The sequence below is a fragment of the Malaclemys terrapin genome, chromosome 12, assembly GCF_027887155.1.
Source record: "Malaclemys terrapin pileata isolate rMalTer1 chromosome 12, rMalTer1.hap1, whole genome shotgun sequence".
NCBI lineage: Eukaryota > Metazoa > Chordata > Testudines > Emydidae > Malaclemys > Malaclemys terrapin.
This window is the reverse complement of record NC_071516.1, coordinates 20593839-20621556: the sequence shown is the minus strand read 5'-3', so window position 1 is coordinate 20621556 and position 27718 is coordinate 20593839. Positions and strand designations below refer to the sequence as shown.

The 27718-nt window shown below is 39.9% G+C and overlaps 1 protein-coding gene across 1 annotated transcript in view; it reads right to left on the bottom strand.

The window, feature by feature from the left end:
- STK4 (serine/threonine kinase 4) overlaps positions 1-27718 on the bottom strand; it is a 73531-nt gene that overhangs the window by 11077 nt on the left and 34736 nt on the right. The window contains exon 10 of the mRNA XM_054045501.1: positions 22709-22866. Coding sequence (XP_053901476.1) covers positions 22709-22866 — 158 coding nt within the window. The remainder of the gene's footprint in view (positions 1-22708; positions 22867-27718) is intronic.

Genomic DNA, 27718 nt, shown 5'->3' with positions numbered 1-27718 from the left:
ATGAATTGTACACAAATATGATAGAACAGATAGCATTAAGAATAGGAAGCCATAAATAAACAAAATGCTCTTCAAAAAGATAAATTAATTCCTAAAGTCAAGACACTATGAAACCACAGAAAGATTTGTTAGAAATTGTAAGGATTTTGCAGTTTTATTAACCACCCAGCAGGCTGCCACTCTTGTTAACCTGACCATTATTCTTAGGTATCAGAGAGGCAGATTTACAGTTTCTCCATCTGATCTTCAAGCAGCTTAAACCTAGTTTCAAGCAGCGAACCTGTGCTCAAAACATATCCCAAAGTTGCTGTGGGAGGAAAGCGATAGGTAAGATTTAAATAACAAATCCGAAAGGGTGGCAGTCATGCAAAACCTCTTGCCAGAAACAGGGCGCTATTAACATCTCATGCCAGTATCATGAGGTAAGAAACAGGAAGTTCCCAATAGCATTTACAAAGCCAACCCCAGTAGCCACAGCTAGAACTTAATTGCTAATAAGATTCATTTTTGTCAGGAAAATACAACAAAACTTAAATGTTGTTAGCAGAAAAAACACAGGATTTTAGTGGGACTTCAGTGAAAAGGTACTTGTACCTAGTACACAGAGGGGAGTCCCCTTTCCTTCCCCAGTTACTCTTCCATCTTTCCATACACACTTTTTTGTTCTCAACTGGTTTTCTCTCTCATGTGCCCAATTCTCACCTACCACCTTTTGCCCACATAGTCTGACTGGCTTTTACTGGGCCTGAGCCTCAGTGTCAAACCTCCATTTCTGTTGTCTGTAGAAAATAGGTTTTGCCAAATAATTTCATCAGGAGAATTGGGAGTTTCCAAGATTAAAATACAAAAGGAATAAAGTTGAAGCTTCATGGGGAAAGAAGCTCCTGATGGTAGAGATACGTCTGAGCCAGACAAGTCAAGCTAACAAAATCACATTTTTTAAACTTTTATCAAATGTATTTTCCATTTATGCTCAGTTTCACACACCAAATTTAACAACCTTTGAATGCCTGTCAACCATCTAAAATGCCCCAAGGAAATTCAAAACAGCTTAGATTTTTATGTCAGCAGGGTACTAAACTGATTATTTGCTTGTGGGTATTAGACAGGAGAAATTTAGATATGACTTGGGGGAAAAAAAGTTACTCAAGCTATTCTAACTCATTAAATGCCAAAATGTGATATGCTACTAGAGATACAGTATCTTGAAAATGTTATTACAACATGTTTTAGGACTGATATGGATTTTCAGATTAAGTATTGTTTCCTATATTTGTTCCATTAAAATCTAACACAATTACACAAAAATGGCATGCTATAAACTAGAATAGGAAGCTAAGATTTGAGACCCATTAGTGATTTTGGCTGCTCCTGTTTTTGGGTGCCTGAGCTGACACACATTAAAGGGTTCCTGATTTTCAGAAAAGTGCTGCGAGTGCATCGGTTGCAAATCAAACCCCTTTAAGGAACTGATCATTGGAATGGACACCCAAAAATTCAGGAACCCAAAATCATTAGTCACTTTTGAAAAAAATCTTGCCTAAGGAGTGTTACACTATAAAGAGGTTACCCAGATGTAGGGTGCAGAAGGGCAAGCAGCAAATAAGAATGGTGTTAAGGGTCACCATCTGCAAAGGCAGATGCTGCATTAATTATTGAAGAGAAACAAATTGGGCACAGAACTCTGATACCCTAAGAAGGGAAGAGTGATTGATTGTTTCGAAGACAGTGGACAGATTGAGCAGGGTGAGAACTGAGAAGAGATACTTGTACAAAGCCAAGTGCCATTCACCTTAAGTGACATTAGCGAGACTCAGTGGATGGGCAGAAGTTTGGTTGCAGAACAGCCTGAGAAAGGAGAGGAAGTTGAAGTATTAGGAGCAGACAGGATGCTCAAGGAGCTTGGATGTGAAGAGAGATATGACAGTAGCCGGAGAGGCAGGAGGGGTCATAGGATGCAGGTTATAAATACAATGCGTATACGTTATATAGAAGTCACAACATACCCCAGTTCACATTGTGTCTTCATAGCGAACAGATAAAGAACCTTAAATGTAGATGGACAGACATATGAACACATTCAAAATAAAACTTGGCATACGTTTTAATTGTTACCAAACTATTTGCCTCAAATTTCAGGTCTTCAGGAACTGGATATTTTGCAACAATTTGCAATACCATAAAATAAGTGAATCTCAAAGTATCTAAGCCTCTTGTACATAACAATACAGATCAAGCTGCATAGAGTTGCCACATTTCACTCCAGAAGTGGCTACATTTCAGTGGTGGGTGAAGGGATTCCTATAAATAGTGTGTTAAGTGCTTAGAGATCCTTTGGGATGGAAGGCATTTCATGTAAGAGACTATGTGCACTTGTGTTTCAATGACCTTGGCTCAGAGAGCTAGATCATCAATACTATCAGGATGTTTTCTCTTTAATGAAACCTAGGTCAATACCTAGAAATTTACTAATCTGTTTTCGATGCTTATCCACCTAAATTTTTGCACTTTTCATTCTTCATTTGTAAACCATGAATTTTATTTCTGGGCCACAATCGCTGATTTGAAGCTATTTGTACACAGGTTATTTGCAACCCAACAAACTGTAACAAGAGTCCAAACGTCAGTGTGTTACGATAGCAGACACTAAGATAGATAGTATGTAAAGTCTCAAAAATTCAAGTATAAGACCTGTGACAGATGTAAAAGCCGAGGCCATTCTTGGTACAAGTCTTTTGCAACCTGAAACAATGGTTAAGCATCATGCCAAATATATGAACTTTTTTTTTTTTTTTTTTTTTTTTTTTAAAATAAGAGTCCTTGAGTACAGCAAATTATTGAACAATGCTACCAGCTTGTTTTCTGAGGTCCCAATCAACCAGCAAAAAGTCTGTAATTCTTCTGGCAAAAATAAAGTAAACGCAGAGAGGAATTTCCTATGCTGAACAGTGGTACAGAATTCAGATCTTGAATCTGGCAAGTTTTTGGCTTTGTTAAAAACAACTATTTTTCCTCTCTAGCACTTTCCCTTGAAATGCTGGCTCAACATCACCTGCATATATTAAACACTAACATAAAAATTAAGGACTCATTCTCAACTACATGAAGGCCCATGAAAACAGGCATTAAATATTTTATCACTCTAGAACAAGTTGCCCAATGCAAGTAATTGTTTTAGAAATCACAGAACTAGGACAACTAATAGATTTAATTATAAACATGGTCAAACATCTGCAGTCAATCTTACTCAGCTTGCCTTAAATACCACAGGGCTTGATTGTATGTATATTATTTTAAACATGCTAAATTAAGTCATGAAAAGATATTACAGTTAATAAGCAGAAACCATAGTACTCTGCTAAATACTAATTATCTCAATTTTTTTTTAAGCCTTAGAATGTCAGTGAAGTTTCTCAATAATGTGAAGGCAATGGGTGAATGCAAACACTGTGGGATTTCTTGTAAGATTAAAATACAGATATTAATTTTTCAAAGGATTTGAAAAATAAAAATCTCAACAGCACAAGCTTCTGCTTTTAATGTAACTTAATTATTTAGGTAGTGTTCTGGCTACACACACTGTAGGCTGTAGCATGTGGTGTGATTCATAACATCACTTGTGCCAGAATTTCCACGAGGGAGAGAGGGCTGACGCTGAACAGTAGGCATAGACATCTCTACACACAGTTTTTGTATTGCTTTAACTATAGTGGTTTAGAAACTGATTTCCCATCATGGAAATAAGCACTTTTACACCAGCATAACTGTGTCCACACTAGGAGTCATACCAGTTTAACTATATTGGTATAACAATGACACCCCTAACTGAAGTTAGATGAGTCTACCCCCCAAAAAACCTCACCCCAAAACCTGGGTGTAGACCAAACCTTACTGGCTATGAAGGAAAGAAAAGACATAGCTCAGCATACTTGGAATCCTACTCCCAGCTGAATCAAGTGATGGTATTTAAGACAGACTGGTTATGTTACAACAGACCCAGGACACTTGGGACTTGTACATTTATGTCAGTTCTACTCTCCTGTTCATGAATATGGGCTTTTTGCCACTGCAGCTGAATCATCTCACTGTATCAGGGCTACACAACAAAGCATCTATCTTCCAGGGCCCAAATCCATCATGAAACCTGGGGACTGGGGAATCATCTAAAATTTTCTACCTCTCCACTGTAAGCCAGTGGGCTTCCTCACTGGCTCAGGTACCAAAGAACATTCTCCAGCCACAGGATTCCAACCCCTTTTCTTCAGGGATTCAGTACTATTTCTTCAAATTAAAGCTATTTAACACATTCAACACAATCATGTCCTTTCACCTCCCAGGGTCTTCTGCAGGGGTCTATCTACTCCCTACAGGTAGCCAGTCCACAGGCCATCTGCCTGGGAGTCTAGGCAACCATCTCTTCTCCCTTTTTCCTAACCTGCTCCCCGTAGACTACATTTTGCAAGCCATCTGCCTGATAATCCTATGTAATTTGGGCTCTTTCCCCTGCTGCATGGTCTCCTGAAGAAGTCTACCAACTCCTGGCATGTCTCCAGCTCAACTGAGCTACTTCAAGTTACCAAGCTTCAAGCTATCACCTGATCCTTTCCCTCACAACCTCAGTGGAAATGCAGTTGCTTAAAGTGAGCTGCGTTCCAGCCCACCTGCGACATGTCTACACTGCAAAGAAAGCCCATGGAATCGAGTCTCAGACTCCAGACCAAGCGGTAACATCTACACTGATATTTTTAGCCCCAGAGCCCAAGTCCCGTGAGCCGGAATCAATTGACCTGAGCTCTGAGACTAAGTGCCACAGGTTTTTCTTTGCAGTGTAGATATATGCTGTAGAGTCAGCCAGCCTATGATATCCATTCTCCAGTGTTTGTGTCTTCCTGTGTTACAAAAAAATTGGAAAGGTCTCGTTGTTTGTTTCACATTAGAATGGAAGGGGGGAGGATCCCTTGTGACCTTAAAATTTTTTCACAAAACTGAATTAGTGTTTTCTAGCCAGCACAACTTTGCAGTGTGGCTGCTCACATCCAGGCTAGGCTAACCAGGTGCTTAGAACTGAAAACCATTTTCTTGGGTTAACTGCAGTGAAGACATGCCCCAAAGCACATCTTCCAGAAAGGCATCCAGTCTTGATCTGAAGACATCAAAAGATGGAGATCCTATGACCTCCCTTAGTAATTTGAACAGTTGGAACAATCACCTTCCACTGTTTAAAACGAAAAAAGCTTTATATTTCTAATCTGAATTTCTCTGGTTTTACTTTCAGCCATTAATCTAGCTGAGAAAGGCGTAACAAGAATCAAAGAGCCCTTTAGTACAAGCTATTTGCCCCTTGTGAAGGTACTCGGACACCACAACCAAATGACTTCAATCTTCCTTTATATTCACTACATTTTCACCACTTAGCTATCTGACCTTCTGACCCCTTGTTATCTGAAGGGATTAGTAGTATATGCCAGTTTATGTTCAGGCTTCATGTTTTCTGTATCAAGGACAGCAATAACTTTAGCGCTCACCACATTTCTATTGTCCCTCCTATCTATACACATCCATTCTCTCCTTACAGGTCAGCAAGGCCCTTCTCTCCTGGATTATTTTCAGTCATTATGGGAATATTCCAGCCCCTCCCTGTCATTCACTGTAATAATACAGAGGCCCTGCCAGCTGGCAGGGAGGATGGTGGGGAGAAAAATGAGAGGATCAAAAGTCAAAAGCATTTGTAGCTTTATAAACACAATTTCCTTTTCACCTTTGTGACAGCTTTATTTTCTTTGCTTTTCACCAATTGGAAATTGTTCTATTTCCTCTGAAGGGAATGAGAAGCTAAAATGGCATCTTTGTTGCTGGCAAACAGTCAGAAAATTCCAAATACAGGAAGCAATTACAGACGGATCATAGAGGCCAGTAGTAGAGATCTGTACATTCACGACACAGTTATTGTGAAGTGACTGTACAGTCATTATGCAAATCAGACACCCACATCCAGATTGTAGGGAACTGCAAACTGAGGAAACACCATGCAGCTCCACATCAATAACTAGAGCATCACTGACTAGCTCTTATTAGCTGAGAATTCCATTTCAATATTGCTTATAATAATTCCTGAAACGGTTGAGAAAGGAGAGGGTCTACCATCAGTGCTTTCATACAGCTGTTCCATATTGTTACTACTGTCAGTAATGTACAGGAGTTACATGACAGGGGAAATTGCCTCCAAAACTCTATTCTCTGCTATGAAATTATCAAAAAGATATTTTTAAACACAGATTTGATCAGTACATTTTAATCATACGAGATCCAGGACCATTTCCTTTTTTAGTCTGAGCAAGTATCAGCGCAAGTAACCTATTTTGTATCTGAAAACACACACCAGACCACTTCATCTAAACAAAGAAAGTGACAAACTCAATAGTTTTGTTTTGTAGCACTGAATTTCAAGCATTTTAAAATCTAAGCTCCTTCAGGGACCTAGAAAGTAGCTGACTAATCCTAAAAACCACAAAGAGAAGTTCTCACTATTTTTTCAGTATCTGAATTAGAAACCAGGCGAAGGTCATTTTGTCTGGACCAACAGGAGAGCTCAGCCTCTCTTGCTTATCCAGAAGATTTGTTTTCTGGAGACAGCACTAAGAAAAAGTGCTTACACAAGGATAGATTTCTCTTGCAATTTCAGATGTGTTCCCCCTGCAAAGTGATTATGATTTGCCGGATTTCCTTAAATAGAATCCTCTAAGTCTTTTTACACATTAGAATAAATTACAGAAGTTTCTGCTACCAGTAAAATTAAACATGGAGTAAAGTTCACGTCATGCCTTCCACACAACACTGCTTGAGAAAAGTACTCCGCAAGCTTTTACTACCGAAGAAGTGTTATAATTAAGTGGTAATGCAACGGTTTGCATTCTGCTGAGGTTTACACACAGCTTCCATTAATACTTATTATACCCTGCTGTGAAAATGCTACTGGAAGACAGGCAACATTGGAAAATTTGTTCAAAAGCTCAATGCCTAGCTAGTTAAAGGAAAAAAGGAGAGAACAGAAGTTCACAAACAAGAACTACAAGAGCTGAACCACTTGACCAGCTACAGTCCACTCCCAATGGACAGATAGATTCTGCAGTTCTCTGACCCACTCTAATTGTGCTGAGCTTCTGATAGGCTTGGAATCAATTCTATTTAGTAAAAGGCGTAAGGCCCAAGGGATAACTTCAATGAATTATGGTCATTTGTCCAAAGACTTGATACACTTTAAAGCTGCAGTACACTGCAATTTCCACAGAATTTTCCCCCCCCCATAAAGACTGACAATTGAGTTAAACAAGGCAGCTTAATGTCTATTAGAGATGGGCCTGAGTTGGATCTGCTTGTGGTTTTTCCAAGCTTACTCTTAAGTGCCGGTAATAGATTAGAGACAATCATTGCAATTTAGATCTCTGTCTCCTATTTGCTCCCTAGGCCTGGAGTACTATAGAGGAAGGATTGTACCCATGGGGCCATTTTGTAGTAAAGGGGCAATTCTGGAGTACTGCTGGAAATGCGAGTCTGATGGGTCCCCTATCCACTACAACACTCAGTCAATTTAAGGTAATAAAATTGTTTCATCTGAGTGCAAAAGAGATGAGAGTTGCTTGAAAATCCTGTGAAGGAGCACTGAAAACAAAGTGTATAGGGTATTTTCAAAGGAACAGCTTGAGCTTGCGGGAATGAGAGAGATGGTGCTCTTCATTGAAATAGGGGCCAAATCTTTGAGATTTCAGCCAAAGATTCAGATGACCTTTCAGTGCAATATCACCATGTGAGGCCTCCTAGAAACCTATGTCTAGTTAATGACTATTTTGTCAAGCCAGATTTTCATAATTTTATTTTTGATTCCTAGTAGTCATCCATCTAACTATTTATTATGGCACTGTGGGTATACACAAAACACAAAGGAACTAGACTAGCCACTTGCAAACACTATTTGTTTCGTTAGAGAATGTTAGTTTTCAGGGACTTTAAATACTTCCAACAGTTTTTTACCTCAATAGGTTCTATATGGATCTACATTTTTCTTTCTACTCTAAGGGCATAATAAATCAATTTTTTAAAACAGCTGCTCACTGAGTTCAGTATGAAAGATGACAGGTCAAGCCTTTTAAGGATCCCACTAGCTGTTTTATTCCACCACTGCTAATTGGAAATATTCAACAACTGTATTAACTCCTCCATAAGTAATATCCTAAAAAACACAGATCTGATGGAAAACTGTTCAATCTTGCAAGACTCAGATCTAAACCAAAGACTCGGGAGACCCTCATCCAACACCGCCTCTTTGCTGATGACACAGCAGTGACAACCCACACAGAGCCCGTCTCCAAAACCTCATGGACAGTTTTTTTCAGAGCCTGCCAAGACTTCGGGCTTACCAGAAGCCTAAAAAAGACTAACCTAATGTGCCAAGGAGTTGAAGAAGCATCCTCCATCAAGATCAACAACTATGAACTTGAAGTGGTGAACGAGTTCACATACCTGGGGTCCACTATCGCAGTCAACCTCTCACTTGAAACAGAACTCAACAGCCGCATTGGAAAAGCCACCACAACAATGTCTAGACTGAGCAAGAGGGTATGGCAAAACAACAAACTGACAGAACACACAAAGATTGGTGTGTATCATGTATGTGTTATCAGCACACTTTTGTACGTGACCAAGACATATGCTTTATAGTCTCATCAGGAAAAGAGGCTCAACAGCTTTCCTATGTGTTGCCTTTGTCAAATCTTTGGAATCTCCTGGAGGAACAGTCACCAACACTGAGGTGCTCAAGTGGGCCAGTATACCCAGTATGCAAACACTCCTCAGAGACGCCTCTGCTGGCTTGGGCATGTGTGCCAAATGAATGATGGGTGCATCCCAAAGGACATTCTCTATGGTGAATTGGTAAGACCCAAAGGACGCCCAAAATTGTGTTTCAAGGATGTGTGCAAGTGAGACCTCAAAAAAAAAAAAAAAAAAAAAAAATGTGGACAACTGGGAAGATCATACTCAGGACCGCAGCCTTTGGGAACAAGAATTTAAAGGCCTATGGAGATATGAGAGGAAGCCATCCAGCTTAGCAAAGGAGAAAAGAGCTCACAGAAGGCAGAGCCCATAGGGTCAAAACATCACCTTTAAATGTGACAGATATGGCAGAGATGGTCTCTCTTGATTGGGTTTCTTCAGCCACAACCATGGCTGCCATAAAACCAACTGAGTAAATTCTTTACCTCTCAGGGGTGCATACCCGTGGTGTCTCAAGACTGAAGGATACCTACTACGCTACTACAGATAACAGCATAAAACCTTAGCAAAGGGGCTTTAGAGAGATAAACAGGGAAGACTACTGAATAATTACACATATAGTACAGCAGGGGTTCTCAAACTGGGGTCGAGACCCCTTGCGAGGTGATTACATGGGGGGTCGCGAGCTGTCAGCCTCCACCCCAAAGCCCGCTTTGCCTCCAGCATTTATAATGGTGTTAATTATATTTAAAAGTGTTTTTAATTTATGGGGGGGGGGGGTCGCACTCAGAGGCTTGCTATGTGAAAGGGGTCACCAGTACAAAAGTTTGAGAACCACTGTAATACATCATTGAGAATGAGCACGAGTTAGACTTTTCTATTCATATGTCAAAACTGAAGAAATAAACATATCATGAGGAATCAAACACAAAAGGAAGAAGAGAGGCATTGAAATGAGACACAACTACATTTTGACCAGCCTTACACAGAAATTCAGATATTTGTCCAAACTAAACCATGTGCTACTTATAGACTGCAGCCAAGAAATGTTTTATAAATATTTTAGACTAAGCTCCTTAGGCAGTGACTGTCTCTTCCTTTGATTTGTACAGCACCAAACAGTTTTAGCACTTAAATCAAAATAAATTTAAAAAGCACTTGTGCCAACTACCTTCTTCATAGAAAATTCACAAATAGGGCCAAGTGTCCCAAACCCAAAGTCTTCAAAACTCCCACCTAGCTACTTATCCCTCACGACTCACAAAAGCCCAAGAGAACAAGTGGACCTTGTATGACTTTAAGGTCAGTAAGTCTGGGCTCTGAGGAAACAAATTCTTCACTAAAGGACCCCTCCCTGAAAATACACTAGCCCAGCCCCTCATGGTTGATCTAAGGAATTTTCAACTTGACCACCTCAGCTGATCAACTGTTACAATGTCACATGGGAAAGAGGCATCTCTAAGGTAACCAGGAGCCAATCCATTTATAGCTTTGTAGGTTTAGTCCTGTAAACAACGTTATAGGACTGTGTTAGATTCAGAATACTTCCATTTAATAGGGCTGATTATGGCTGTACTGTAGCCTATCTAAAAAGACTTCATTGCAAACCATAACAGCAGCTTATATATTTTACATGCAATTTTTAATTCTCCCAAAGGATACTTTTTAAATTAAGCTATATATCAAGCACAGACTGCTATATATGATACAGCAACAAAAATGTAACTTTGGCAGCAAGTTATAACAGTGAGTGCTCTGCAATCAAATCAATGTCAGTTTGTGCCAAAGTGAAAAAGCATGAATGAATGATGACTCCTATTTTACAAAATGTTTTCCTCCCAATGGGGGAAGGGGGGGGGGAAGCAAAAAATGATTATCTTCCATGGCAGATATTAAAAAATATTCAAGCCACTGAACTACTTGACTTTTTCCATTTCAAATGTTGTCACCATAAGGTTTTCAATCCAAAATGTGATGTGTCCTATTTTGTGTTAAAATGGAATTCAGAGCTCAATTTTTTTTTTTATAAAGCCTACACACAAGGAGCTAGCTGTAAATCAGATCAGCAATTTGGAGCAACCATGAATTTGTTTATGCGGTTTCCAATGCAGGTTCAAGATGACCTTCCCAGTACAAATGGCCTTGAAACTTTGGTCACATTTAGCAAACAAACAAGAGATTGATTATAAGCAATAATGAAGTTAGGAATCTTTTGAATAGGCAGGAGCAGAAGATATCAACAAAGGATTGAATTAGTGCAGACAGTAGATGCAAACTATTGCAGAATCAATCTGGTAACACTACTGAGTTTTCACATATTTGTAACGAACTGATAGATTTGTGATGGAGATTCAGAACTGTTCACATGTACAGCACTTTGTATTGGCCATTATTGCTCATATGAAAGCATCAATTGGTAACCCCATGCTCTGGGTGTCCCTAAGCCTCTGAGGGTATGTCTACAGTGCAATTAAAATCCCACAGCTGGCCCATGCCAGCTGACTCTGGCTTGTGGGGCTCGATCTAAGGGGCTGTTTAATTGCAGTGTAGACATCTGGGCTTAGGCTGGAGCCCGGGCTCTAAGACCCAGTGAGGTGGGAGGGTCCCAGAGCCTGGGCTGCGGCCAGAGTCTGGTTATCTACACAGCAATTAAACAGCCTCTTAGCCCGAGCCCCTAGCTGCAGATGTCTAATTACAGTGTAGACATATCCAGTCCTAGCTTCTGGCAGTCAGGGTAACGGATCACATGATATTTGCCCAGTTCTGTTCATTGCCTCTGAAGCATTCGGCACTGGCCACTGTTGGAAGACAGGATACTGGGCTAGATGGACCATTGGTCTGACCCCATATGGTCATTTTTATGTTCTTACGCCAAAGCTCATTTTTAATAGGAGAGCATTTGATTAATAGATAACAAGATATTCAACTTTTAATAAAAGCATCACTGATTAAAACTACTGCTGGAAAGGATGTGACAAATATGCAGAAAGGTAGCAGCAGCACTTGCTTAAAAGAATCGTACGCAATGAGCAGGGATTGCTGGATAAGGAGGGCTGGGCAGGTAAATGGAAATGGCTAATTTTATGAGCCAAGACGTGACATTTAAAACCAATGAATAAAACAGTGCCTCAATAGAAAGAAGTCTCATCTTATAATCAAACTTTCACACTGAAGATTACATCTAGATCAGCGGTTATCGAACTGTGGGTCAAGACCCTAAAGTAGATTGCAACTCCGTTTTAATGAGGTCGCCAGGGCTGGCATTAGACTTGTTGGGGCCAAAGTTCCATCGCCCGGGGCCAAAGCCCTGGGGCTCTAGCTCTGGGTGGCAGGGCTCAGGTTACAGGACTCCTACCTGGGGCTGAATCCCTTGGGCTTTGCCCTCCCCCCCACCCAGGGCGTCAGGACTCTGACAGGCTCAGGCTTCAGTCCCCCCTCCTGGGGTCATGTAGTAATTTTTCTTGTCAGAAGGGGGTCGCAGTGCAATAAGTTTGAGAACCCCTGATCTAGATAGTATGCTTTACTGAAAGGTCTCCTTCGATTAGCAGGGACCCATCAGAGGGGTAGAATTTCAATCTTGGGAATTAATGACAGTTCCTTCCTGCCTCTGCAGTCTTAAGAAACAAGATTTTTTTTTTTTTTTTAAACTTAAATCCTCTCCTTCTAAGAAAGGTTGTAGCACTAGTGTTTTCCCATCAAAAGCAGCTTTTGCATTATGGATTCAATACAGTATAATCTGTAGGGTTATTTTTTCCAGCTATGAATAGGGCCGAAGTAATGCATAATTTAGATCAGGGGTCGACAACCTTTCAGAAGTGGTGTGCCGAGTCTTCATTTATTCACTCTAATTTAAGGTTTCACGTGCCAATAATATATTTTAACATTTTTAGAAGGTCTCTTTCTACAAGTCTATAATATATAACTAAACTATTGTTGTATGTAAAGCAAATAAGGTTTTTAAAATGTTTAAGAAGCTTAATTTAAAATTAAATTAAAATGCAGAGCCCCCCGGACCGGTGGCCAGGACCTGGGCAGTGCGAGTGCCACTGAAAATCAGCTCACATGCCACCTTCGGCACGCGTGCCATAGGTTGCCTATCCCTGATCTAGATAGAAATATCCATCACTGTTTCCAGACATGACTAGTTAAAACAATGAATACCTTGCCACATAAATTCATTTTATGATCAAAGTATGATTATTTTAAAAGTTAGAGCCTAAGCTGTATTTTCTATTCCAGCCACTGCCAGTGGGAAAGGGGAGTACATGATAGATGGAGAAGAGAAATTTTTGGACAGAGAAATCCCTCTAGATTCACTGAAAGCATTTGGTCTAGTCATGAAACATTCAGTGCAGTTGAAGAAAGCAGTGTTTTAATGGAAGCTTCCTTTTGCCCCATTCAAAAAACTGTAGATATTCAAGTGAATTCTTGAGACAAACAACCTTAATTCATTGCATAAGGCTCTGGGTCAGAAAAAGTACATTTAAAAAAATCAGAGTGAATGTTATTTTAACACATATGCTTTTCACGATTCAATTTAATTTAAGAATACTAAAAGTCATATAAAAGACCTGTAAATGTGCAAGATGGATTTTTTGTTCTAGAAGGGATTTTTTGTCCTCCTACCACCAAATTGGATTTTGATACTTCAGCCATCAGCCCAGAATATCCATTCAAGCCATGTCATGGGGAAGAACCAACAAAATAAGACTTCTTTGGGGCCTTCTGTATTTTTCTGTCTCTGGAACCTTGACTTCTATTTTCCAAGCAATTTCATAAACACAAGTGAATTAAAATTTAGAGAGCCATATCAGAGGCAGAAAACTAAGTGGTAAACAAGCTCAAAAACATCTCACACAATGTCAGAGTGTGTCCCTAGATTGCTATAGCAGAAACTCCATATAACAATGTAATTAAAAAACCTTGTCTGTACAATCAGCTCCACAATGCATCCTTGGTGTGGTTTTTCACCATTTGAGATGGCTCTTCAGATCTCCTAAGGCCAGGTCTACACTACAGACCTATATCAGTATAACTACATTGCTCAGGGGTGTGAAAAATCCACACCAAGTGATGTAGTTACACCAATCTAACCTCCCATATAAACAGCGCCATGTCAACGGAAGAGCTTCTCCCATCACAGCAGCTATGGACTCTCAAGGAAGTGGATTAACTACACCTTACTTCTATCGCTGTAGTAGTGTCTTCACTAAAGCACTAGAGCAGCGCCACTGCACCACTGTATGTGAAGACAAACCCTAAGTAATGAAGTGGAGCCAGTTATCTACCGTCCTCGGGGTGTCAAAGTGTACAAAAAACCCACCTTCCTTCTTTCCTATATTCCCACGCCTTTGATTAGCTCAACTTCCACAAAGTCAGGCAAAAGGCAGGAAAGCCATAAGTGTCAACAAGAAGTTGCAAATAAATTCCATCCAACATCAGTGTTTAGAAAGACAGAAAGCAAACTGAACGTACCAGGTATTGGTAGACACCAATGTGTTCATAAGACAAATTACACCCGCACAAAGCACTATAATGTATCAGACACTCTGGTCATTGTAAAGAAAAGCATGTTTACAATGATCGATCAGCAATAAATCACTTGGCCTCTAACAGGTCCTCTTATAGATCATTTGCAGTGAAATAAATGGATGGTTTCACTATACAACCAGCAGATCATTAACATTCTTCTGCAAGCCATGAAGTTGCCAGTGCATCAGAAAGGAATATGTAATACAGCTTGAAGTTTTAATTAATAAAAATACTCTTAAAACTTGAAATTTATCATTCTACCACTGCAGAAGAAACTGCACTGGGTTGTGAGTGACATGCCACTATGTTAGGATGCTAACAGTAGCTTTTGTGGAGAGACCAGGACTGAATGGGCTATGGGGCCTCAATTCACCCCTCACCCCATACACTAATGGGCCAATGTGACTGGACCTTACACTGCCCAGGATGTACCTAAACTAAATAACTAGTGGATTCCAGCCTGCAGATGCTCTCAGTTTCACCAGAACTAAAATACAGTATACTGATTTAGCTTGTTCTGAAAACAAGAAACTTTTCTTCTCCATTCACAATATTATTTGCAGATGTTTCAGTAAGAGTTAAGTTCAGAGCTCGGTATATCATAGAATCAAAATTAGTATGTCTAGACAAAGGGGAGGGGAATCCACAGTGGCATTTCATCAACAATTCTGCAGGAGGAAGCTACTACTAATCTTTAAAATGCTTTTCCTTCTCTTCTTCCCTGCTAGTAAAATTACAACTATTCTTTTATGTTTGTTTTGACTTAAAGATCCCAGAAATTAGGGAGATACTAAATACAACGGATCCAAGACTACACTGCTATAAAGGGATCCTGACACAGCAAGGGGGAGTGGGGGAAATGCTTTGTTTTTAAAACATGTTGAGATGTTCTCAGTATAACAGCTCAGGAAAAAAAGTGTTACATTCCTATTCAAGAAAGAAAAAGGGCTCACTTTGGGTTACATTATATTGCAGAAGGGAACTGACCTGGACAATGGCCATTAAAAGCTCTGGACCAGAACTAGCTTACAGACGTGCACAATTACAACAACTTCTATCCAGGTACACCTAAATGGAGATGATGGCTTCTAAAACTAACAGAAGATTGTTAATATTGCCCTGTGGAAATAGTCTTGTCTAAATATGCACCCTTTAAAGTAATTTAAATGAGGAAACTGAGATGGCACCATTAATTGCTTTCAGGATACATCTGTTAATTACAGTACTGATACCAACTGCATTTCCAATGCATTGCAGGGAATTTTTAAGAGACACAACAGATGTGGGTACATTTGTTAAATTAGTTAAAGCAAATATATTTTACAGTAATTTTTCCTTCAACTGTTTGCCAGTTTTTCCTTCATCACTTTGTGAATTATCCGAACAAAGGAAAATCCAGCACATGAATGTGTCTTTCTAAGGCTCACTCATCTGTATTTTTTTGTGACTCTTTCAATTTATGCAGCTTTCTGGTCCAAGTTACAATCCCTGGGGTCAGCCTGACAAAAGCAAAGAGGAAACATGGGCTAAAGAACTGAGCACTTTACTGGGGCTCAGAGACATGGAAGCAAATTCTAGCTCTATCACTGACTTGCTGTGTGATTTTGGGCATGTCTCTTCACCTCTGTGCCTCCATTTCTCCTCCCACCCTTTATCTCATCTATTTAGACTGTGAACTCTGAGGCAGGGACTGTTGCTTATTTTGTGTTTGTACAGTATCTAGCACAGCAGGTCCCTGATTTTCGTTAGGGCCTGTAGGTGCTATTGGAATACAAAATAACCATCTAGCCGAAGCAGGCTAGGAGGAGAGTCTGACCCTTTGTCAGCCATGTGGAAATCAAGCTGTATCTTGGAATTTTTCCACCTCAATGGTGATTAGTGTCTTCTCATGTTACTTCTAGAATTTCTGAAGAGTCCTAATAATTGCAATGCATAAACCCCCCAAGAGACATACAGAAATGAAACATGACAGCCTGAAGTAGAGAGGAGATAGAATCTATGCTGGACTTGCTGAGTCCAACAATTAAACAGGCAAAAATTAATTCTTATCTTCTATGACTGAGACATAGCAGGGGTTTTATTAGCAGCTAATTGCAAAACACGTCTCAGATGGAACTAGATAGAGAACATTTACTATGGAGAACAATATTTTCTCCATAGGAGTGCTACGTGGCTAAAAGTTGTGTCTGTCTAATGCAAAACTGAGTACAGTGAACATGTGAGCTAGGCATGTAAATATCGGTTAAAAAAGTTAACCTGTTAAACGATTAAAATTATTTCATTTAACTGGCTAACCGTTACCTGAGGTAGCTGGGGTCCGGCTGGCGCGGCCAGGGCTGGGGCGCGGCCAGCTGCCTGACTCGGTGTGGCACAGCCGGGGCTGGTGTCTGTCCACCCGGTTAGGCGCAGCATGGCCAGGGTCTGGCTGACCGGCACGGTGTGGCCTTGTTGGCACAGCCGTTGCTGGGGACCGGCCCGATGTGGGGCTGCTGGGGTTAACAGTTAACTTTGGTTAACCTGTTAACCTTTTACATCCCTAGTGTGAGCAAATGCTGTGTATAGTAGCAGCTTCTTACTGTCCTTGCACAAACATCTCTACAGGAGGCCAAAGGGAGGATTATTAAAAGTCATCTCTGCTGCCTCGCACCAGGCATTTATGCTCCAGAGTGATCTACAGCAGTTTTATAACTGACTTGGTTTATGAAAGGAATGACACACACACACAGAGTTTACAGGAAAACTTGGAGATTATCAAGGAAGACACTCATCATTAGGCTCAAGGGGTGGAGCATGGAATATGACAGGCAGACATTGGCTTTCAGTAATTGCAGGGAAGGGAAAGGGCTTATTCACCAATACCTAGGCATGAACCAAAATCAGACTGTTCCCAAAGAAGGTGGATTATTTGAAAGGAAGAGCCATGAATTTTGTTTCTAGATGGCTGTCTCCTTGCCCCGCCACAGAGCTAAAACTTGCCAATACAGGAATTCCTGCTAGTTTAAGAGAATTTAGAGGATTTTAATGAGGGCTAACAGGCAATGAGTAAAGCTCTCCTGGGATCCCTTGAACAAAAAAGCATACCCATTTTCATCAACTGGATTTCTGCCAGGTATTCACTGGCAGCTCTGGAAATCAGAAGCAACATAAATAGCTAAATACAGCTGGGCAACTAACATAATTCTTAAGAGAAGCACCCCTAACAGGCCTCTAAAAGCACAGATATTGTGCAGGTGGCTTCAAACAAACCCAAAATGCTTATTTGAGACTTTAAGGCATCAGGGATTGACCCTAGTGCTAATAAATACATTCCGAGAGATACAATTACCTGCGTTAAGTACTGAGACAATCTGCTTCTATCCTAACTTTCTGTAGTAGAAGTGACATAGCTACAGGTGCCTGTAGGGAAACATAAGATGATATCCAAATGCTTTTGCAATAGTGTCCAACACTAAGTATTGGTGAAATTTGACTCACTTCCAAGAAATTACCTAGAATTTGTGGCCAACCTTTTGATTAGTGAGACAAAGTAGTAATATATTATCTTAAGCAAAAGCTCAGCATTGCTATATAGAGACATTTAGAATTAGACAGAAAATCACATTACAGCAAAAGGACGCAGATTAACTTAAAAAAGTGTGCGTGTGGGGGAAGTTATTCCCATCTCATTCTCATCACTTTCCCATGGAATCTGGAACAGCTTTCAGTATTGTAATGATGCCAAGAAAGCATGGATCAGGAATTCATTATTGTGTTAACATAAAAAGACAGGTTTTCAGTGATTTAAAAGTTAGATTTTTTAAGTCAGCAGGTCCAGATAACTCTTGGATGCAAGAGTTTTAAAAGAGCTGGCTGAGGAGTTCGCTGGACTGTTAATGTGTATTTTCAGTAAATCTTGGAGCACTGGGGAAGTTCCAGAAGACTGGAAGAAAGCTAATGTTGTCCCAATTTTAAAAAAAAGGGTAAACAAGATGACCTGGGTAATTATAGGCCTGTCAGCCTGACACTAATACCGGACAAGACAATGGAGCAGCTGATACAGGACTCGATTAATAAAGAACTAAAGGAGGATAATGTAATAAATGCAAATCAACAAATAGATCCCGTCAAACTAAACTGATGTTTTTTTTATGATTACAAGTTTGGATGATAAAGGTAATAATGTTAATGTAATATACTTAGACTTCTGTAAGGCATTTGACTTGGTAAACAAAAACTGGAGGAGTGGTAAATAATGAAGAGGACAGGTCATTGATTCAGAGTGATCTGAATCACCTGATAAACTAGGAGCAAGCAAACAAACAATATGCATTTTAATATGGTTAGGAACAAAGAATACAGGAAATTCTTACAGAATGGGGGACTCCATCCTGGGAAGCAGACACTCTGGAAAAGATTTGGCTATCATGGAGGATTATCAACTGAATATGAGCTCCCATTGTGATACTGTGACTAAAAGAGCTAATGCAACCCTAGGACGCACGAACAGGGGAATCTCGATTAAGAGTAGAGAGTTTATTTTAACTCATATTTGGCACGGGTGCAACCACTACTGGAATACTGTGTACAGTTCTGTGCCAACAATTCAAGAAGAATGTTGATAAACTAGAGAAGGTTCAGAGAAGAGACACGAGAAGGATTAAAGGATTAGAAAGCATGCCTTATAGGCAGGGCCGGCTCCAGGCACCAGCCCAGCAAGCCGCCAAGGGGAAGGGGTGGCATATCGGGCTCTTTGGTGGGAATGATGCTCTCAGAGGGAAGAACCTGCTGCCGAATTGCTGCCGAAGAAGAAAGCGGTGCAGTGGAGCTGCTGCCGATCGCGGCTTTTCCCCCCCTCCCAGCCGCTTGGGGTGGCAAAAACCCTGGAGCCGGCCTTGCTTATAGGCACTCAATCTATTTAGTTTAACAAAGAGAAGGTTATAGGGTGACTTGATTACAGTCTATAAGTACCTACACGAGGAACAAATATTTAATAATAGGCTCTTCAATCTAGCCACGATTCAATTGCTGGAAGTTGAAGCTAGACAAATTCCGACTGGAAATAAGACATACGTTTTTAACAAGGAGAGTAAATTGTTCCAATGGTGAATTATGAAGGGTTGTGGTAGATTCCCAATCACCTGCAATTTTTAAATCAAGATTGGATGTTTTCCTCAAAGATACGCTCTAGAGTCTAGGAATTATTTTGGGGACATTCTGTGGCCTGTCATACACAGGAGGTCAGACAATGATGCCAATGGTCCCTCCTGGCCTTAGAATCTATGAAACAACTCCCAGTAGATCTACAATATACACTGAATAGTCATAGAAGATTCTATCAAAGTGCCCATAGTGGTAGATTTGGTCAGATAGTTGCCATTCTAACTTCATTTTAATCTCTTCAAACTTCTCCCACTTCAGTCACAAATGAGATGAAAACGTTGGTCTACTTAGATAGAGAAAAAAAAACCAACAAAACCCAAACACTCTTTAAACCAAAGTAAAGAAAAAAGTTATTTTGGTTTTTAAAAGAGCAGAACAAGTTTCAAAAGTTTTTTTTGTCTTGTCTTCATTGAAATGTATGAGGATAAATAGTAGCACCAGCATGCAATGACTATGGAAGTAGTGACGGACACTTAAAAATTACAAGGCTAGAAATACAGATGCTTTATGATATCCCAGACCACTGCCATGGCACAGGTAGCGTGGTTGACAGCACATTTTGGTGACTGGAGTTCACAGCATTTTTAAAGCAAGTTTTCCTCCCTTCCCCCAGTTTTTCCAGTTCCTTGGGTGACAGGAATGCCTTCATTTTTTGTACAGTGCCTTGCACATTATCAACACTTAACAAGTAACAGGAAGTCTGGATGAAAATAATGGAACCCTAATCCAACATCACATTGCTGTGGTGTATAAATAACTTCATATTTGCCTGCTTCAGAGGCTTCACAGGAACAGTTCTAACCAGGAAAAGGTCAAATGTTTTTCCACAAGGGAAAGGGGAAAAATCTCTTTTGTAATTAAATGTTGCTTGCTTGTAAACCAGGAGTCTCCAGTTTATAGAAGCTATGAGGGAGAAAGCATATAGGACTTATGGTGAGAGAACTGTTAAACTAAACTGTGCTAACAAACCAAACAGTATTTCAAATCACATTTCTTGAGGCTCAGAGAAACCAATATTTATCTCCAAGCTGACTGATCTGGTCTCTACTTGGAACCATAGAAGTTAAGATTAAAAGCATGCTCCTGTCCACCCCCTCTGACAAAGCAGAATTAATCCAGTGCTGGGTTCAGTCTTGAATGTGCTTGATATTGCTAGTGAAAGTACTCTTACTTCAAGCAGTTTATGACATTGGGGCATTCAATTACTAAGCAGTTTAACAGATGAGTTTTGCCTAAAGCCCATCATTAGGTTAGTCTATTCAATTTTTTTAACCAAAACAGGAGAGGTATTCAGCATTAGGTCTTTGATTGGATTACATAACATGTTACTGTTAATAACCCTCATTTAAGGGCTGCAGGGAATACCCTTGTGTCTATTCAACATTAATGTTTGTTGCTTTCAAGTACTTATCCTACATAAAAGAAAATTAACTGGAGAGTCAGCTCAATTATAGAATTAAAAGGCAAGACTGTGGCATATTCATGCACGGCAGGAAAACAGAGCTAAGGAAGTGTACACTGCTTGGAAGTGAGATTTTTACAAATTAATGTAGGAGGGTGACCCAAGCACATTTAAATAATGTTTGATTTATTGCTTTCAAAAGGCTTCCTTTTTGTGTTTTCACCAAACTGGTAATCTATGTAAACAGCAATACTTGAGTAATAACAGAAGGCAGTAAAGAAGGTCATATAACTGAGTCAAAACAGCTACTCATCACAGGTCTAAAAATATTTCTTCTCTGTAAGCTGCAATGTTCTGAGCCTCTGTTTGCCAGAAGCTGGGAATGGGCGACAGGTGATGATTACCTGCTCTGTTCATTCCCTCTGAAGCACCTGGCATTGGCCACTGTCAGAAGACAGGATACCGGGCTAGCTGGACCATTGGTCTGACGCAGTATAGTTGTTCTTATGTCACACAACTTTCCCCTTTACCTTGTGCCTTCTACACTGCACACTTCCCTCACTGTGTGCACACTCCCATTGAACTAGATGTGCCCTGATCCATAAGAGGACACCCCATTCTATGGTAATAAATTGGTGTCTTCACAGTTTTCAATAAAGTCCCAAAATGTTTATATGAAATTTTTAGATGGATTTTGGCATCAACCTATTCGAATTAAAACAGAAGAAAGCAATTTTTCCTCCACAACTCTTTTCAAAAGGAATGTGTATCCCTTACTACTCTAAAGTGTCTAGCCTTACATTGTTGGGTAATACGAACTCCCATTCAATGACAGCATGCACACATGGAGGAGAGAAGTTATGCTGCACCCCCTAAAGTAAGAGTGAGAGAGTTATATTATGTCAGAGGGTAGATGACTCTTTTAAAAGGAGTTGAGCCTAACCCTACCTGTGACTAATTAGCCACCGCCCAGCTGAGGCTGTGAGGCCAGGATTCAGGTGACAGCTTGAAGATCACCTGGTCCTCATAAAAATCAACAAATAACTCAGGTTAGCTGGAGAGCTGCAGGGAGTAGGAAGGCTCCTGCAGTAGTCCACAGTTCAGGAGAAGAGCCCATTTTATATAAAACTCTCAGGCAGATGGCCTACAGAGCATAATCTGCAAAGAACAGGCTAGGAAGGAAAAGGGAACAGACAGGCTCGCCCTGACTCCCAGGCAGATGGCCTACAGAGTGTAATCCTGTAGAGAGTAGTTAGAATCCTGTGGCTGGAGTGCTCTTTGATGCATAGGCAGCTGCAGGGTGGTATGGAGGGTAATCAGAGCTCCAGGTGGGGAGTGGGTGACTGCTTCTGCCTCTTGGGAGCACTAGGGCTCAGGGCTTTAGACCTTGGGGGAGTGCTGGGACTCAGAAAGAGGGTGCATGATGGGGCTGAAACCAGCGCTCCCCTCATAGTTAAGTCCTAAGCCCCTACACCCCCTGCAGGTCTGAAGCCAGGAAAGGAGCCACAGGGCTGAAGCCCCAATCCCCTGGTGCTCCCAAGAATCAGAAGGCCTGACCACCACTCCCTGCCTGGAGCCCTGACCCCCCTCCCCCTGCGGCCTCAAGCCTCGCCCAAAGCCTAAGGACTAAAGCCCCGAGGCAGTGAAGGGGGTGTGGGTGTGTCCGTCTCCGTCTCTGTCCCCCCCCACTGCTGCTGCAGGATTACTTCCGGTTCCACAGGGTGGCAAGTTGACCAGTATGTCTGTAACTCTGGTGTTTGTATCTTTGAGGTTCTACTGTACTTTGTCCAAATAAGAAAGCTATTATAATAAGACTAACAGAAAACCTTTAAAATGGCCGTAATACATTTCAAAGTATATGCTTACACATTCGTAGTCTCCATCCTGTGGTACCTTCCAATCAGAGGAATTTTTTGTCTGGCCAGATGCATTCTTCCCAAAGCTATTGATCTGATTCTCCTTTTCTTTTTGTTCAAAATATTCCAGGAATGATGGTTTGGCTGGCTGCATCGTTTCATCCCTCCCTGGAAATATTTAAAAAATGGTAAAACAATTGTCACTTCTGTAAAAATCGGAAACTAGAGCATTTTATATTACACCAAACAGAATCTATCTCAAGCAATTAGATCACTAATAACAATAGTACTTGGTGCTGACCAAGTACTATCTATTTGGAAAGCACTAGACAAAAAGCTAATCCTCACACCATTACTGTGAGAGAAGTATTATCCCTATTTGCCTCAGTTTCCCCATCTGTAAGAGAGGTTAAGAGACCACAAAGCAAGTTGCATCAGAGCCAGAATTAGAAGTCCAGAGGTTCTGATTGTTAGACCTGTGCTGAATCCATCAGACCAAACTGCTAAGTGACAGCCACATGTACTAGAAGCCGCATACAAACTTCAGCCAGCTGGATGCCAGCTTATTTATTCATTACAAAATATGAAAAAAGGATATCAATTAAAGTTCAACAACTAATGAGACCAGAACCAAAATTTGTTTTACAAGTGAGAACATGCTACATTTTCCATTTGACTGTAACAGTACAGAAGGCCAGCTGCCACCACACTCCAAGAAAGCCCCTGTAAGCTCCTTTGTATAAAGGTTACATATCCTGTCCTTGTCTGAAGGCATGGGGAGAGACTATTAATTTTCTAAGGTATGCATGGGGCCGGGGAGAAATGGATTTTAAAATCAACACTTATTCTATCAGATTCTTTTGCTAGGAGATTTCCCTTAGTCAAATACAGGTTCTCCTACTGAGTCACACAAGTGCCTCATCTTTTTGTCATCAAATTTTTCATATTTCAAAAAACTAAGTACATGCCATGCACCTCAAACTCTCCATTACTAAGACCCTCTCAGTTCCATTATACATTCTTTAGAGGAATCACAATCTAAGTAAAAGGAAAGGCAGGGAGAACACTGTGGACTTATGGAGGACATGATGCAGTAGGAGTCCAGTTTTGCCAAGGAAAAGACCAGATGGGCTGTTTCGTTAGATTGGATTAGAAATAAGGACGGTAACATGCCCTGCCTTCCTTCAGCCACAATTACATTTGGATTGTGGTTTAATGTGAACTGTGCAGTGGTGCTGGAACTAGAGGTACTCCCGCACCCCTTGGCTTAAAGTATTAACACCACCAGATACATGGTTTCCATCATCAGCACCCCCACTATAAAAATTCTTACAGCACCCCTAGATCCATGTACATTTAAGCATGAATTCACCCAACCAATCCCCATCACACCTGTTCATCTTATGTCAAAAGTGGAAGTGTGTGGCCATACATTCAATTAGGACACTGATGCGGTTTGAAACACAGATGATATTTGAGGTATAGATGAGATGGGATCTAGGAGGAGCCCAGCCTTCCTCAGTTGAAGGATCATTAGGATGCCATATGGGGGGTTATGGATCAGGGGAAAAGAGACAAAGTGAACAGACTGTAGCCTCAAAGCACCTCAGGAAAAAAAAAAATCCAGACAATATAAGAACTGTTAGAAGTAACAAAATATTGAAAGTTTCAATGTGGATTCTTGACAGTATAAAAGGATATCACTGTCAAATTTAAGACTTACCTGCTAGTGCAATTGGTGCAGTTTCAGATGTTGTCTAATATGTATTCAAATTTAAATCTAACTTGTCATGCTGGACATAATGCAGATAATACTTTATATAGAGTCTCAGCATAAGAATAAAAATATGCTTGTACTGAAGATGTATTGTTGCAGCAAGCTACATCTTAGGATCATGAAAACAAACTGTATTTACAAAGATTACTCACAGCTAAATGCAATATTGCTTTCATTTATGATAAATTGCTGCATATGGTTTTTGTGCACATTACATATGACTTAGTTCTGTAAGGGCAGGCCAACTAACCTATTTTGAATACCGTTTTCAAAAGGGAATGTTATTTCATTGTGATAAAAACAGTTTTCTACACAATGCAATAAATCTATCATGTCTAAATACATTTTTAGCCATTACAGAGGTCAAGTCTCATATCCATAAAAGCCAGCAACTCATAAATTCACTTTCCCACAACAGTTACCCCAGGTCAAGTGCCAGTATAAATGGCACCAAAATTAGCCAAACATAAGCCAGGTCTAGACTGAGTAGTTAAGGGTACACCATCAAGTGCCATACAAGTGAATAAAGTATAATTGCCAAAACTAAAAAAATTGGGTTTAAAATACATAAAATAGTCTCAAGTGATTTGCCAAATGTCCATAAGACAATTTCTGGCAAAGAGTTTCACATTTAGGAGATATGCAGACATAAGCTTGTCTAAATTTTCCAAGAGACTGTATGCTATTAATTAGTGCTTTATTTCTGATATCTGGAAATCCATACATGTTTAGTCACAGGATATTATTCTTTAAAGTAAAACTAACATATTATATTGTAGAACTTCATTTCCAGATTTTATCTGATTATTAATAGATATAATGGTTTGAATTCTTGTACCAACTTGATAGTTCAAGGACATCTTGTGTGTTTACAGAAATGTTAAATATAGAGTAAAGTGAACTTCCATAAAGCAATAAGATATTTTAGCATGATCCTTGGCTTCAGATACTGAAAGAGACAAAGGGGTGGCTGTATAAATAGTATGAAAATATCATTAGAACTCTAGGCATCACTGCATCGGATATCTTGTAGTCTTTCCTGAGCCAGCAAACAGCTGAAGGATGAAAATAAATGCTTACACATCTGCATCATAACAACAGATGTTAAGACAAATTATTTTATTCTACTGCTGGCAATAGTTTCCATTTTTTAAAAGCCTCATTGTACAGAATGAGATCAACAAAGCCACCTTCAGACAGACTGCATGAAGTTCAGAGTCTGGAAACGTGTTTGCAAAGTTAAGAAATACTGTGATATTGGGGATAAATTACTGAAGCAGTATAGAAATCTAATTACCACTGCGGTGACAAAACATTTATTTAGAGAGTGAAGATACTCTATGCATACTCATTCTATGCAACTGCGAGATACTGTTAGAAGCAAGAGGCACATTATAAATGTTATAGTCAATGAATATAGAGAAATGTTTTATGCGGTAGAATTTTGTAGAATAGGTATGAACTCATGTTGGACAGTCCAGGATAGTAATCGAAATGAGGTTTAAGGGGCCTAATGTGAGTAATTCCAATTGAGGACAAGTTGAAGGAGGTTGGGCTACACTAGTATGGGCATATCCAGCGGAGACCCAAGAGTTATATCAGTAGGATGGCTCTTGACGAAAGATGGCTAATGGGGAGACCAAAGACTCAGTACACAGACCGGGTATCAGTGGACTCCCAGAGAGACCAATCGGCATGACAGCCTAGAAGAAGGCTACAAGAGTCGCCAACCCCGAATAAGGGAAGTGTCAGGAAAGAAGAGGCAGCAGCATGAACTCATTTGTGTATACACACACTATACTGGGTAATCTGGATCTCTTTTTTAAAAAAAATCTATATTATAATGAACAGACAAATTAGTGCTGAGTGGTTTGAAAAAGTCATTTTTAAATGCTCCTTCACAGAGTACTACTTGATTTTCATGAGCTTATATACTTACTGAAAGATAATTTTGCTTAGATGTAGTTGCTGTGCTGCAGGGATTAATTCAGAAAGTAACCTTAAAAAAAAACAACAACAAAAAAACGTCCCCCTCTTCCCAGAACAGTAAAATTTTATTCTTCACCAACTGTCGCTCACAGTAACATCCGTGGGTAGGTGCAGTCAATCACATCACTAGTTAATCCAGTCATTGAAGGGTCCTTTGGTAACTTCAGTGAAACCAAATTACAAATTTCTAATGTTTAGTCAACTACATTTTCTTTCCACACAGAAGAGCAACATAAGGATACAAATAAAAGGCAAATGACAACAAGCAGCTTCTGGGTTAAATGTTGATAACTCTACAATAGTTAAAAGAAAACATGTACTGTACTTCTCATCCACATTATACCGGACACCAGTAGCCATCAAGTCAGCTTTGTCCTTTGAGGGACACAATAACCTTCAGCCTATAATGGCCACCAATTAAGTACATTTGTACAGGATATATTTTAACCTTAAATATTGATTTACTGGAATAATTTATTAAACTGATTAAGATGTAGATTTACTAATTGACAAGGAAATGATGAACGGAAAAAGACTGTAAAATGACAAATCTAGCACAGCTCTGGGGATTTTTATAAATTTTAATTGCTACTAGAATTTCAGTCAGGTTGCTTATTTAGCAAGATTGACAGAAATGCTCCTTGAGAAGGAAAGACAATACACCAAATCAATGTCATTCCGGCATGCTAGATTTATTTTTATAATCCTGACTTACATCAGTACCAGCTTTGAAGAAAGGTCATCTGCTATTAATTCAATACAAAGTTCACCTGTTTAATTCCATTTACGGTTTTGATAGAAATCAAAGAAGAAACTAAAAACTAAGTCTGGTTCTGTAAAGAAGGGTGTCAGATACTGGCCACTGCTGGAGAAAGACACCAGACTAGATGGGTCTGACAATTTATGCCAAGTAGACATTTCCTAGTATTACAGGGTGATATCAAAATATTATTGTTTAACAGAAGTAAAAGTGCAGAGAGATAGAGAATCACTACTTGTTATACTGTGGACATTATGCATGTCAGACTGGAATAACTTCTTATGTAAGCATGTACTTAGGACCTTTAAAAAAAAAAAAGAAAGCCTCTTATGGAGATGAATCAATATAGCTCCTCTGGTTCCATCATTTAAATATATAGTCATCATTTTAGGAGCCATATTAATTACAAAATGGAACACCACAGCTCTGTTGGAGCCTTCCCAGTCTATTACATGTTTAGGATATTTATTTAGCACCATAAGTGCTCATAGCAC